This window comes from Psammomys obesus, unplaced genomic scaffold (assembly GCF_907164565.1).
Source record: "Psammomys obesus unplaced genomic scaffold, mPsaObe1.curated_primary_1811, whole genome shotgun sequence".
In the NCBI taxonomy this organism is placed as follows: Eukaryota; Metazoa; Chordata; class Mammalia; order Rodentia; family Muridae; genus Psammomys; species Psammomys obesus.
The window spans coordinates 5,508,893-5,523,975 of NW_026590062.1; the positions used below are offsets into that span (position 1 = coordinate 5,508,893).

The window sequence follows — 15,083 nt, forward strand, 5'->3', positions numbered from 1 at the left end:
CATTTCCTCCCATGCCCCTCTCCAAGTCCACTGATAGGGGAAGTCCTCTTCACCTTCCCTCTGACTCTAGCCTATGAGGACTCATCAGGACTGGCTGCATTGTCTTCCTTTGTGGCCTGGTAAGGCTGCTCCCCCACCAGGGGAGCCAGCCACTGAGTTCATGTCAGATACAGCCCCTGCTCCCCTTACTATGGAACCCACTTGGACACTGAGCTGCCATGGGCTAAATCTGAGCAGGGGTTCTAGGTTATCTCCATGAATGGTTCTTGGTTGGAGTATCAGTCTCAGAAAAGACCCCTGTGCCCAGATTTTTTTGGTTGCTCTCCTTGTAGAGCTCTAGACTCTTCCAGCCCTTACTATCTTCCCCTTCTTTCATAAGATTCCCTGCACTCTGCCTAAAGTTTTGTTATGAGTCTCAGCATCTGCTTTGATACACTGCTGGGTAGAGTCTTTCAGAGGCCCTCTGTGGTAGGCTCCTGTCCTGTTTCCTGTTTTCTCCTTCTTCCAATGTCCTTCCTGTTAGCCTTTCTGAATGAGGATTGATCATCTTACTCAGGGTCCTCCTACTTGCTTAGCTTCTTTAGGTGTTCAGATTTTAGTATGTTATCCTATATTATATGTCTAATATCCACTTTTAAGTGAGTATATACCAAATGTGTCTTTCTGCTTCTGGGATACCTCACTCAGGATGGTCTTTTCTAGATCCCACCATTTGCCTGCAAATTTCATGATTTCCTTGTTTTATTTTTTTAATTAAAAATTTATTTACTTTTTATTAATTACACTTTATTCACTTTGTATCCCCCCATAAGCTCCTCCCTTCTCCCCTCCTGATCCCACCCTCCCTCCCCCTTCTTCACGCATGCCCCTCCCCAAGTCCACTGACAGATGTACCCCATGGCAGTTTAGTGTCCAAGTGGGTTTCATAGTAATGGGAAGAGGGACTGCCTCTGACATAATCTGATTGGCCTGCTCTTTGATCACCTCCCTCTGAGGGGGGAGCAGCCTTACCAGGCCGCAGAAGATGACAATGTAGCCACTCCTGATGACTAAGATCAGATTTCCTTGTTTTTAATTACTGAGTAGTATCCCACTGTTCTTTTTTTGAAATAGCCTGGCATCTTCCTCTCCCACTGCTAGTTGCTTGACTCGTGACACACTTTCTGTTGGACCTTCCCGACAGTGAGACTGATGTTTGCAATCATCTTTGGGTTCTAGTTCATGGCTCCAAAGCCTTCCTGGTGTCAGGTGTGTGACTGCAGTAGATTGGAAAAGTGGTTCCCAGTGTCCAGCCTTCTGCATCGAGCCTCTGTGAGAGGAACCACTATTCCCCGTTACTCTGGGCTGGGTTGTGGCTTGCTCTGTCCACAGAATATGGCAGAAGTGATGTTTCACCACTTCCAAAAAACAAATCTCAAGGTCTTTCTGAGGACCTCACTCACCACCAGGAGCCCAGGCCCAGGTTAGCCATGATAATGAGAAACATAGAGTTCTGACCAAGGCCATCCTTGGCCTGCCTGTATCTACATGACCTTTGACATGGTCAGCAAAGCCACCCACCAATCCTCCTCTAATTACAGGTGCTCAAGGCAGTCCAGGAGAATCCAAAGGTCTCTTGGTTTGCCTTAACTGTCAACTTGACACATCCTAGAATTACCTGAGAGGGAAGCCTTGTTTGAGGAATTGCCTAGCTCCTTTGGCCCGTGGGCATATCTGTGGGTGATGCCATCTCTAGGTAGGTGGTCCTGGTCTGTATAAAAAGCCAGGTAGGGGGCTGGAGAGATGGCTCAGCGGTTAAGAGCACGGCCTGGTCTTCCAGAGGACGCAGGCTAGATTCCCAGCAACCACATGGTGGCTCACAGCAAGTTAATTCCAGGGAACCCAACGCCTTCTTGAGGCCTTTGCAGGTACCAGGCACACACATAGCATATAGACATACGTGCAGACAATACACCCACATATACAAAATAATACTAATGTATTAATGAAAAGGGAAAGCTAGGCAATCATGAACCCATGGGAGAACACGCAGTGATCCTCCGTGGCTCTCTACCTGGAGTTCTTGTTCTGATTTCCCGCAATGATGGATTGTGACCTGGAAGTGTAAGCCAGATAAACTCTTTCCTCCCAAGCTTTGGACAGAGTGTTTCATTCACAGCAGCAGAATGACACTACGTCATAAGGTTAAACATAGGCTCCCAGTTCTAGACTGAGAAGTGCCTAGCAGCTAAGTAAGTCACACTCAGGGGTTTCTCTGTGATGGGTTTCCGTAGAGGATCAGCCATGACCTGGGGCTCCCTTAGTATGGCCAGCCCCTGTAGGCTGTGGAGCCAGGCGAACAAGGGCGGAAGGGGAAAGCCGCAGTGCAGGCATGCTCCCTTCCTGTCTGCCACGAGTGCTGCGCCTGCTCTATCATGTCCTTCCCGAGCCACAGTGATCCGCTGCACTGCATCCAAGAACCCCAGTGTGTGCATGCTTCTGTGTATATCTGTGGTGGGTGTGTGTGTGGTGTGGTGTGTGTGTCTGTTTGGGTGCTTTGGTTTTTTCGTTTAGGTTTATGTGTGTTGTGTTGTGTGCTGTATGTATGTCTATGTATACATGTTTATGGTGTGTATGTCTTTGTGTATAGGTGTGTGTTTTTGTGTATGTGTGTCCATGTATATGTGTATGGTATGTATTGTGTGCTGTGTATGCATGGTATGTAAATGGTGTGTATTGTATGTGTGCATGGTGTGTGTGTGGTGTGTAGAGTATGTATAGTGTATATGTGCATGCAAGTGCATATATCTTTTACTAGCATGTTAGTTTTCTTCAGTGTTAACTAAGTGGTCAAGATGAACAAGAAGATCAATCCATCCCACGAATACTTGTTTGGGACTAAAACACGGATGCTGCAGGCTGTGAGCTCCTACATCCTCAGAGGAAGATAAAGACATGGCAGTCTGTCTGAAGACACACGATGCTGCCTTTCCCCTTGGCTCCCACATCCAGACCATCACCCCGTCCGGTGCTATGACTCTGAGACCATCTCCTGTTGTGTCTTTTCCTGACCCATGCTGTTGTCTTTCATCATGGCCTTCCGAGCTACCTCTATAAAGTGGGCGGAATTCCTCCTCCTCCTCCTCCACTTCCTCCTCCTCAACCAGACCATCCTGTCTCGCTCAAAGCCCTCCAGTGGGGTTCTCCAAATGTTTCTGCATGGCCCTCCAAGCTTGCCTAACGCCTCGGCTCCATCTCTTGCCTCTCTCATCCTGCAGCATGTCCAGCACATTCTGACATCACCACCTGCTCAGCTCCTGCTCTGCCGTGCCCTACCTGCCTTGCTGTTTGTGTGAGTGGTGATCTCTCTCTTTCAGGTATCAGGCCCAGGGTCCCTCCATAAGTCATTACAAACCATACACAATAGCCACGTCCCCTCCACTACCTAGTCTAGGCCCTGCCTCGTTCTGTATACCTACGACTCTCACTCTCTGTTTGCCTGCCTACACGTGACTTCACCCCCATTCCAGAGTCCACTGCCACCTCTGACTGGGGATGGAAACCTTGAGCCCAGGGAGAAGATATACCATGATGGTTCATTTTCATCCTCACATTGTCCAGATTTAGTGCTACCCATAAGACACACCTCTGGCCATGTTTCACCGAGGAGGGCAGGCTCGCTGTGTGGGTGGTGCTATTCCCGTTCCATGGAATGGAGTGTTGAACGGGAGGAGGAAAAAGGGAGGAGGCTGGTGGAGCAGCCTCCCCTTGCTTGCTGACTGTGGATGCAGCATGAGTGGCCACCCCTCACAGCTGCTGGCACGCCCGCCCCAACATGATGGGCAGCCGCTATGTGAGGTGGCAGTCACACGAGTACATCCACAGTGTGAGCCGGACTATTCCCCTTATCAACTAGGAGACAAGAAGGGCAGGAAGAAGAGTCTGTGCTTCCAAATCCCCTTTGAGAAGGCTCTAAACCTCTAAGGACCTGAGTATCTCCACTTGTCCCCACCTCACAAAGGTCTCCTGAAAAGCACCACATAGGGCACCAAGCCTTCATGGGCCCTGGAGGATCCTTACCCAACCAGCGACAGAGAAGTATTTACCTCGGCATAACGTAGCTGTATCTTATCTATATCTGTTTAGCTTCATTTGCCCCCAAACCCACATTAGCTATTTCTAATTGCCTTGCTTCTGCTGGGTACTGAATGCCACTGGAAAGCTTAAAAAAAATACCTGCAGACTCTATGCCCTTCTGGGTCTCCCATCACCATGAGCTGGGAACCCATTACCATTTGCAGGTGCCTGAGCCCAGCCCCACTGTGTGGTGGGAGGATCATAGCTTCTGGTTTGTTTCATTTTATTTTCCTTAAGGCTCTCTTTTGTTTGAATTCTAAGCCACAGCCTGAGCCACTCAAGCTTCCCGGGGCCGCCTCTAAAAGTCGCAGGGAACTGGACCCTGGACTCTCAGGGTCAGGAGCCTTATCAGTTGAGCTGTCCAGGCCTCCTAAACTGTGGCTTCTGGCGGAACATCTCTGTAATGAGGATGTTTAATCAAGGCACATGTGTCATGGGTTCCCAGGGTGGCCCAAGAGCTGGGCCCAGGAGGAGGCTCCGGTTGTCCGCCTGTGCTAGCAGAGAGCCAGCAACTTGGTGGCACGCGCCGCTCCTCCCCATCGAACATCTGGTGGGACAGGCGAGGAGAAGGCAGTTAGACTTACTCTGTGTCAGCATCACCTTAAATTGGCCACGAAGCCAGGGATGATGTGATTGAATTATAAGAAGGCTAGAGTATTAAATAAAAATCCAGGAGATGGGTTTGGCTCAAGGTGGGCTTGACTCTAATGGGAGGTGATATGGATTGAAAAGAACAAAAGGAGAAGAGATGGTATCTTTTTTCACTAACGATTCACCTCTCTTAATTGGGACAGACTCATTGCATACATATGTGCAATTGTGTATAGTCAGGTGTTACAACTCTGCCAGGCAACTTTCTCTGGGAAACGGAATTCTTCCTTCTGAAGGGGATTTCCCGATTCCTTAACTGTCAGCGGGCCCCCGGCGGTCTGGCTGTTTCTTGGTTTCCTTCTCAAGGCTCTTCTGTGTGTCCCTGTCTTCCTGTCTCTTTCACGTTCCTCCGTCTAGCAGGCTGACCCTGTCTATATGATGAAGATGTTAAATTCTATCTTACTCTGGATCTGTGGGACCCGTGTCAGGCACCCGTGACAGGCTCCCTCAGTCAGCTGACGGATGTCAGAAAAGCCACTGCATCGCCTGTCCGTCAAGCCTCCCCAGTCTCCTGAGCTGGCGGCATCTCCCACCTTTGTCTTTCTTGAGGCTTATCCCAGAGGTGTGCCAGTGACTGTTCACCAAACGGTTCCCCTGGCCAGGGCAGGTGGCAGTGAAACCCTGATTTGCTTCCTGATCTCCATCCCACAAATACTCCCCATCATGATTTATTTGGGGGTGATATGCCATCAGCAGGCCCAGAACTGGGGAGGGCATTTGCTTCAACGCTCTGTTTTTGTTATTTTTCTGTGATGGATGCCCCAACTGGAACCGACTAGGCTTACCCTGGCTGACAGCTGTGGAGGGGAGGTGGTCAGCTATGGTGGCGTGTAGCTGTGGGAGCCCAAGCTTGTCCTGGCTGTCGGGAAGCAGAGACAGGAAGTGTGGCTCAGCCGTAAAACCTCAAGGCTGGATCCTAACGACCAACCTCCCCCAGGGAGGCTCTGCCTTCTAAATGTCCATAGGCCCCTGCAATAGCACCACCCCCTGGGGCCCATGTGTTCAAACACAGGGCCTGTGGACATTCCACATTTACTGCAATGCTCCTTCCACACAGATGTTTTAACCACCGCCGACCATGAGAGACTAGATAAGAGTGAAATGTATAAAGGCATCAAGAAGGGCTGAGTGGGGGCAGAGAGTGGGTTCCTGGGGAAGCATGAGGACCTGCACTCAAATCCCCAGAACCCACGTAGAAAACCAGGAGTGGTTGCAAGTGTGCCTGCAAGCCCAGCCCAGTGGAGGGTAGAGGCAGGGGGACTGATTGCTAGGAGGGCCACTGACCACCATCCCAACTCCAGCTTCACTGAGAGACCCGTCTCAAAGGGATAGGTGGAAAGTGACAGAGCGAAACAGCCATTGCCCTCCTCTGGCCTCTATATATGTGTGTGGACATCACTCCCACATATACACGTGTGTACCCCACATACACACATGCACGCACACATATGTACACACATCCATAAGGGATGGCTTGCCAGTGTCTATTATTTGTGTTTTAATATTTCTTTAATTATAAATTTAAATAATCGCTATGTTTAAATAAGTAACTTGTAAATTTCCTGAAAATTTAATGATGGATTCTAGGTGCAAGCTGGCTCACCCAGGCTTGTCAGCTTCCTGAGCCTAGGCCACCCTGATTTAGACAGGAATCTGGGGCTTGCAAAGCTCCAGGCACCCATAGGCTTCTATGACATTACCAGCTCCCAGCAGGAAATGTGGGATTGTGGGAAGCCTCTCCTCTTGGTGCTTGGAGAGTCTGGTGTCCGTCCCTTCTCAAGGGGACTCTGAGTTGGCATCTACTGGTAAGAATGGACGTTTGATCAATTAAGAGGGTATAAACTGCTCTTGCAGAGAGCCCAAGTTTGGCTCCCAATGCCCAAGCCACAGGATCCAATGCCCTCTTACTCACGAAAGCAAATGCACACACACACATGTGCTCATAACTGAAAATAAAAAAATCTTAAAAAATAGACGTGGGCATAATGGTTTCCACGAGGACTGGTTGATTCTTCATTTGGGCCTCACTTTGGATCCCACTACCTGTAAAGCCTGGGAAGATATTCCAGGTAGCACCATGGAGGAACTTAGTGCAAAATCCTAAGCCACAAAATCCTCATTGCCTCCTGTTACAGCTACTGCCAGATAAGTCCTGGCTTCTCCATCTCACCCCTCACTAGTCTCAAGGATCAAGGCACCAGCTGCAAAAGCCCTCCTTACGGTTTCAGACACAACTGAAGCCAGTATGTCCCAGCCCTGGATTCTGAGAGTGGAATTCAGATATCGTCCCTGAGCTCAGATCGCTCTGAGCTGAGGACATCACCTGCAAGAGAATTGCAGCATTGGTCATGACGTTACTGAACTGCTGTGCTGCCTTCCCAGAGTGCCGCATGCTGTGTGGGTTTTCCCACAGCTGCAGAGGCTGAAGCACAAGGGGAAGGTACAGACAACAGGCTCCAGTTTGCCCAGGAACATATACCCCTTCCTGGTTTGCTGGGTGGCCACCTGCTTGCTTTGTCTTCGGGCAGCCTCCTGTTCTGTGCATGAATTTCTGACCTTTCTCCCTTTTTCTTATAAGGACACAGACTGGATAAGGACACTTGACCCCATTTAACCTCAATTACCTCTTTCGTGGCCCTTGTTCCAAATAAAGTTACATGGGGCTTCAACACTGACTATCTCCTGGGTATGGAGGGGAGGCTAACCAGACCCTTGAAATCTGGCTGGTGCGTGCTTCAGCTAGGAACCGTAGACTTTAAGTTGCTCCTTGTTCTTTACCATGTCTCCCCCTGTATCTTATAGAATATCCTAGTTTGCTCTCTGTGGCTGTAGTGAAACACTGACCAAAAGCAACCTGGGGAGGAAGGTTTATCTGGCTTGCAACTCTTGGCCATCATTTTGGGGGCGTCAAGGCAGGGACTTGAAGTAGCTGGTCCCATGACATCCACAGTCATGGGCAGAGAGAAATGAATGTATGCATGCCTACTGCTCAGCTCGCCTTCTCCTCATCCTTCCGTCCAGGGCCCAGACCATGGAATAATGCTGCACACACTCAGTTAAGAAAAACCCTTCACAGCCATGGCCATAGGCTGACCCAATCTAGACAGTTCTTCATTGAGACCCTCTTCCCGAGCAATTCTATATCGTGTTAAGTTGACAATCAAAACTCACTATCACACTCACTGAGGAGCTATGTTTCCATCCTAATTTTTAAAAATACAATTTGAGTGATAGCATTTTGGGTGAAATAAAACATTACTGGAATTGCTTCCATCTGTTCCTTTTCCAGTGTGGATGGATGGTCACAAACTTAAAGACTATACCAGGAGTGTAGACAGGGCCACCTGTCATGTGGAAAGGGAAGGTTGGTCTTGGGCTATTTCTTGATGCCTTGCTTAGCTGTATTACCTCTCTTCCACCCCCTGCCTTCCATCCTCCACTTGGGCTCATCCATCAGTTCTACACTGCTGGATAGAGGCAAGGGACCTTCTAGGTGATGAGGGCTAAAGAAAGAAAATGACTTGTGCCCCTCCTTGTCTGGCTTGGCAGGAGGGGAGTGACTAAGACACTCTGATCCTCCATGTTCTCTTCCCAGCACACCTCATGTATGTTTTGTGTCAAAGCAAAGGGATTAAAAAAAAAAAAAAAGGTATTCCCACCTGTTACTCCAAAGCCCTATTTTACCATTCTGTCAGCTCCCTGAAAGGAACTAAGGGGTTAAGGGGTGGGGGGACACAGTTTTATCTAGGGGCTGACGAGATGGCTCAGTGGCAAAGGAGCTTGTCCCCAAGAAACCCATAAGAATTCCAGTTGGGTATGTTGGAGCACCTGTAATTCTCCCCAAGATGTAAAACCAAAATAGAGATCTTCTTCTCTGCTCTTTTCAAGATTACGCTCTTGTAAGTCTTCCAATGGATGTCGGAGGACCGACTTAGCCCTGCTAAGTGTGACTGAAAGTGTTTTCTGGCTCACAAGTCATCCTTTACAGGGGTCACCTACCGGCTTCGTATGAGATCCTTTTTGAGGTTCATCATTTCCTTGTTCATAGTCCTATAGCTTGTCACTGTCTTGTCTGGGACCTGGTGGGAAAAGACAGGAGATGAGAGGAAAGAGGACATTAATACAGTTTGCTCCAGGTGAATCTGTGTTAACAGAGGCCCCTGTTTCTAGTAAGATAATCAATTTGCAAAGAGAAAGGTTCTACTTCAGTTCATGTCTTGGGAGGCTCTGAGCTGTCACCAGTTGGACATTTTGTTTTGAGTCTGTGTCAGGGTTAGGGTGCCTGGTACAGAAGAATGGCTCAAGTCTAAAAGCTTGTGGGGAACACGTGTAAAAACCTTTCAGAAAGACCATTCACCGAGGCCTTCTGAGTGCTTTGGAAGTGAGTGTGCCTCTAGAGCCAACATCTGTGGTGAAACATCTTTTGAGAGAATATTCCTGACAGGGATGCTGAGGCCCCTCAGTGAGATCACACAGTCACATCTCCCATAGGAGAAGACAAACAATTCTGAGGCACCCAGACAGCAGACAATTAAAAGTGACATTCTTCCAACACATAACTGGGAATAATTCTACCAGCTATACCACTCCTGGGCATACACCCAAAAGATGCTCTGTTATACCACAAGGATGTTTGCTCACCTATGTTCATAGTGACTTTATTTGTAATAACCAGAAACTGGGAACAACTTAGATACCCCTCAACTGAAAAACTGATAAACTCTGTTACATTTACACAATTGAATACTACTCAGCTATTAAAAACAATGACATCATGAAATTTGCAGGCACATGGATGGAACTAGAAAATATTATCCTGAGTGAGATAACCCAAACCCAAAAAGACACACATGGTATGTACTCACTTATAAGTCGATATTAGCCATAAACTGTGAGATAACCATCTTAAAATCCACAGACCCAAAGAAGCTAAGTAACAAGGAGGGCCAGAGGGAGGATGCTTAAATCCCACTGTGAAATAAAATAGGTATCTGAAGTAGATGAAGGGAAGAGAACAGGGTGAGAGAGGGGTTGGGGAAAGGGGAAGGGCTGGGGGAGAGAACTGGAATTGGGAGGCATCACTGGAGTGAGCTGGAAACTCCCAGGAATCTATGAGGGTCCTAGCAGTAGGACATATGGAACCTGAAATGGCCACCACCTATAGCCGGGCAAGACTACCAATGGAAAGATGGGGACACCAACTCAGCCACAAATCCCTCATCCCACAAATTCTTCTGCCTGTAAGATGTGCAGTGATAAAAAAAGGAAGCAGAAATTGAGGAAATGGCCAACCAATGACTGGCCCAACCTGAGATCTGTGCCATGAGAGACAGCTCACCCCTGACACTATTAATGCTATTCTATTATACTTGCAGATGGGAGTCTAGCATAACTCATCTGAGAGAATTCACCCAGCAACTGATGGAAACTTGCAGAGACCCACAGCCACACATTAGGCGGAGCTCATGAAACCTTGAGGAAGAGGGGGAGAAAGGATTGAAAAAGCCAGAAAGGGTCAAGGACACCACAAGAAAATGTACAGAATCAACTAGCCAGGGCCCATAGGGCTCACAGACACTGAACCACCAACCAGAGAGCATGCAAGCGACGGACCTAGACTGCCTACACATATGTAACAGTTATGCAGCTTGGTCTTCATGTGGGACCCTTAACAGCAGGAGCAGGGGCTGCCTCTGTTGCCTGCCTCTTGATCCCTTTCCCCTAACTGAGCTGCCCTGTCTAGCCTCAAGAGAACATGAGCCTAATCCTACTGTACTTGCCATGCCAAGGTGAATTGATATCCATGGCAGGTCTCCCCTTCCCTGGGGAGAAAGGTGAGGAGAGAGGGAGGAGCTGGGAAAAGAGAAGGGAAGGGAAGCTCTTAAATAAATTAATTAATGAAAAAAAGGATAAAAATGGCAAAACAGGGGCTGGAGGGATGGCTCAGTGGTTGAGAGCTCTGGCTGTTCTTACAAACCATATGGCATCTCACAACCAGCTGTAACTTCAGTACCAGTGAACATATTCCCTCTTCTGGTCTCCACGGGCACTTACATGCAGTGAGACATGTTAATCCATGAAAGCGCGCGCGCACACACACACACACACACACACACACGTATAAAGAAAAAAGGACAATGGAGTTTGGCAAAGCCTTGTGAGTAGTATTGTACTGAGAAAAAATTTTCAAAGACACACAGAGAGGGGAGAAGGAGAGAGAAAAGGAAAGGGAGAGAGAGAGAGAGAGCATTGTTGATGGGTGAGAAGAGGTGAGGTGTGTTTTCTATGGTCACATATTAAAATTGTGCTGTGATGCCTATGGCTCTGGGAGGTGAGGAGAGAAAGAGGCGAGGAGGGGACGGGAGTGGAAGGAAGGGAGAGAAGGGGAGAAGAATGGGAGGGGAAGGCAAGAGAGGCAAAAGAGGCTTGTGCAATAGGAAGGGACACTGTGGCAGATGGATGGGAGACGACGGGTAGTGGGAGTATGAAGAGGAGGGCAGAGGCCACTTCCGGAACACTTTGCACTTGGCGACTTCCTCCTTCATTAGCCGGTGCGTGACCCCACGCAGGTGGCTCAGAAGGGTGAAGAATGCATGTAATGGTTCCCCAGGGTACTTAGGGCGCCGCTGCTGCTTGTCTGCTGAAGAAAAGCAGAAGGGTGGCCCACAGCTTGTCAAGGATCAGTGAAATTCTTGACTTTGTGGAGGTGCTGAGTTGCACCCATGTGGCCACTCTACTTTTCCATTTGGGTGAAACCTTCAGCATGTGAGATGCGTCAGGCATCATTCACCTGCAGTTAGATGCATGGGAAATGCCACCCTCCTGTAGGCTTCCGTGAGCACTCTCAGCGTGTCTTGGGAGATGTGGCTGCTGGGCTGGGGTGTTCAGCAGGATGCAAATATTAAACGTACTTTTAAAACGTCATTATTGCTGTTGTACTCATTGTTGTTATTAGTTCTGTGTCAGCCTCACATGTTTATAACACTCTCGTTACCGGCCATTCCCTCACTTCCCTCTCACCCCATCAGCTCTGCTTTCAACCAGGTCCCTTTCCTGAATTCATGACTCATGTGTTAGTTTTGTGACCAATTTTGTTCAACCAGGGACATCTGTGTGAGACTGGAATGGGACTACTTGCTGAAGCCTGGTGGGGTCACCAGTGGGTACCGAACTGAAGGCAATGATTTCCTGCTCCCCTGGATCTATCGATAGAAACAGTTTAGCAGTGGGAGAAGGGGTGTCTGCACTTCTTTACCCTTGCCTGGCTACGGCTGGGCCTATTTTCATGTGGACTCATGGCAGCTGCTGAGAACTTGTGATTTCAATGTGCCTAGAATGTGGCATTTCCAAACCCTTCTCCCTGTCTAGCGGATGTACTTTTGATTTATAAAATGCCATTTTACAATGGGTTGTTTGAGGTCTAACTGCATTGTCGGTTAAAGCCCATGTAAAGATATAAAAGTTGTGTGGGGCTGCTTTGAGCAAGCTTAACTGGGTATAAAATAATGAGGTCACTCACAAAGTTTAGCTCTAGCCATGATTAACAACCAATCAGGTCATGGGTAATTTACTCATTTCAGCATTCCAGACAGCTTCAAATTTTTGGCTGAGTGTTGGTGGTAAACCCATCAGCCTTCACCCCAGCGGACAGAAGAGGGAGTCTAGACCGACCTTCAGCCAGAGTGTGAGCGTGAGAAGAACTTTCTTAAGCTTTTCTGTCACACTCAACTTGCATTCTCACACACCAGCGGCCCCTTGCCATCTGTCTGTCTGTCTATTGAAGTGCCTCCCGAGGCCAGGAGAGGGTGCCACTTTCCCCGGGACTGAGTTAACAGACAGCGGTGAGCTGGCATGTAGGTGCTGGGACAAACACTCAGGTCTTTGCAAGAACAGGCTGAGCTCTTAGCTGCTGAACCGTCTCTCCAGCCCCCTCACCCTTTTCATACCAGTTCCCCGCTTAGGGGATCGCCCCCACCCCACAACAGCACTGAGGTCTTAGGGGATCCCAGCAGTTCTAGCAGCAGGGCCGACAGTGAACGACTGATTCCAACTAGTGCCATCGTATCCCTTAGCTCAATGGCTGGCCCCTAGCTGGTCCTGTGAGCCAGTCTGTGCGAATGAGATGTGGGTGGACAATGCATTTCTACAGGCTTCTGGAAGGCATGAGTGTTAGGTTTTGTAGAAATCGCAGGCAGAGACGGTCCCTCTCTTTTTGAGTTCCCCACTGTATCTTCCTCGAAGATGTGTTGAGGGAACATGTCGCCCTCACAAACAACGGAGAGACAAGTGCACCTTGTCCTGGTGGGGAAGGTAGACATGTTTTGGCTGTGTTGCTGGAATGATGGTGTGCCTGTGAGCCTCTCAGACACCTCCTGTCACATAATGCTCAGGAAGCTGGGGCTGGGTATGATGTATGTGTATATCTCTGTGCCTGTTTTGTGTGTGCATGCATGTGTGTGAGTGTTGGGTGTGGAGTGTGGTGTTTGTATATGTGGTGGTGTGTGTGTTGTGTTGTGTTTATGGTGTGTGTACTGTGATGTGTGTTGTGTGTGGTATGTGTGTATGTTGGTGTGGTGTGTGTGTATAGTGTGGTATATGGTGTGTTTGTGCTGTATGTGTGTGGTGTGTATGTATGTGTGTGTGTGGTGTGATATGTGTGTGATATGTATGTGTGTGTAGTGTGGTGTATGTGTGTAATGTGGTGTATGGTGTGTGTGTGCTGTTTGGGGTGGTATATGTGTGTGTGTGTCTGTGTGTGTGTGTGTGGTGTGATATATGTGTGTAGTCTGTGTTCACCCCCATTGCTATGAGAGAAATATCAGAAATAAGGCACACAGTGGAAGAAAGATTTGTTCCGGCTTGTGATCTTAGGTTCGAGGTTCCTGTCTGTGGCTGGGTCTGTTGCTCTTAGGATGGCGTCAAGGCCGGGGGCCTGGTGGAGGAAGCTGCTCACCTCAAGCCAACCTGAGAGAGGAAGGGGCGGGACTTCTGGAGAAGGAAGGTGAGAAGGGGGAATGGGGGAGAGTAGGGAAAAAGCCGGCGGGAAGGCTAGGGATAAAACATGCTCTTCACAGTCACATCCCACTGGCCTCCTTTTGCTCTCCTAGTTTCCTCCCCTCCCAACACTGCCATCAGATCACAAACCCATTAATGGATCGATCCCCTGAATCAGACTTTCTCTGTCCAGCTAATTCCCAGAAGGCCCTCTTCTGAACACTGCAGAGGGAAGACTTCCAACGCTGCAACCCTTCCGTACAGTTCCTTGTGGTGTGGTGACCCCAACCCATGGTCATTTCACCGCTACTGCATGACTGTAATTTTTCTACTGGGATAAATAGTAACACAAATATCTGATATGCCAGATCTCTGATAGGCCACTCACAGGTTGAGAACCACTGACACAGGGCATAGAGCCTTCAGCACACAAAGTCTGACAAGTGTGTGTATGTGAGGGCGCGTGCAGGTGTACGGGTAAATGCACGCACATAGTGTGTGGGTGCAGGGGTGTGAGCAAGTACTTGTGTACATGTACTTGTGTGCTCAGGCCTGTGGAGGTCAGAGGACAGCCTTGGGTGCCTTCCACTTTGTTTGAGACTAGGCCTCTCGCTGCCCTGGAACTCTGCTAAGTAAGCCACCCTGGCTAGCCAGCCAGCTTCCAGGAACGCCCTAGCTCTTCCCCAGCCACTCTCACCCTCACCACTATGGTGCTGGGGTTGGTCTGGTGCTCTATGTATACGAATGTTAAATTCTGGGTCCCAAGATCTGGTTGCAGCCCAGATGAATGCATTCTCATGTGCAACAATCTATCATTGTATAAATTTTGCTCCCCAGTTATCTCTGATTGGTTAGTAAAAAAGCTGGACAGCCTGTAACTGGGCAGAAGAGAGGTGGGCAAGACTTCTGTTCCTGGGCTTGGGGTCTCGGCTGGGGTCCATGAGGAGAGAAGAGAAGAAGATAATGAGAGGATGGAGAGAAAGGATATGGCCTGTTGTATATAGTTTATTAAAGAGAAAGAGCCTTCTATTTGGACTAAAAGGGGGAAATGTAGAAGTAATCGCTTGTGTCTGTATGGAAGTATTGCCTGTCAATAAAAAGCTAATGGCCTATTAGCCGAGGCAGGAAATAAGGAGAAAGAGAGGAACTCTGAGATATAGTCAGAGGCGGGAGATTCACCCGGGTTCTCTGAGAAACACGGACACAAGGAACTGGAGGGAAGGTAACCAGCCAGGTGGCAGCTGGCTGGTAGGTAAGGTAGGTAACTGGGTGACTGAGTTATGAGCTAGTCAGGGAGCGAGCCACAACTTTTGGCCTAGGCA

At 48.7% G+C, this 15,083-nt stretch overlaps 1 protein-coding gene across 3 annotated transcripts in view; it reads right to left on the bottom strand.

Moving 5' to 3' along the window:
* The window catches only part of Ccdc60 (coiled-coil domain containing 60), an 83,472-nt gene extending 74,670 nt beyond the window's left edge, over positions 1 to 8,802 (bottom strand). For all 3 annotated transcript variants that reach the window (XM_055605719.1, XM_055605718.1, XM_055605717.1), the window contains exon 1: positions 8,767 to 8,802. In XM_055605719.1, coding sequence (XP_055461694.1) covers positions 8,767 to 8,801 — 35 coding nt within the window. In that variant the 5' untranslated portion in view covers position 8,802. The remainder of the gene's footprint in view (positions 1 to 8,766) is intronic.
* Positions 8,803 to 15,083: the final 6,281 nt, after the last annotated feature.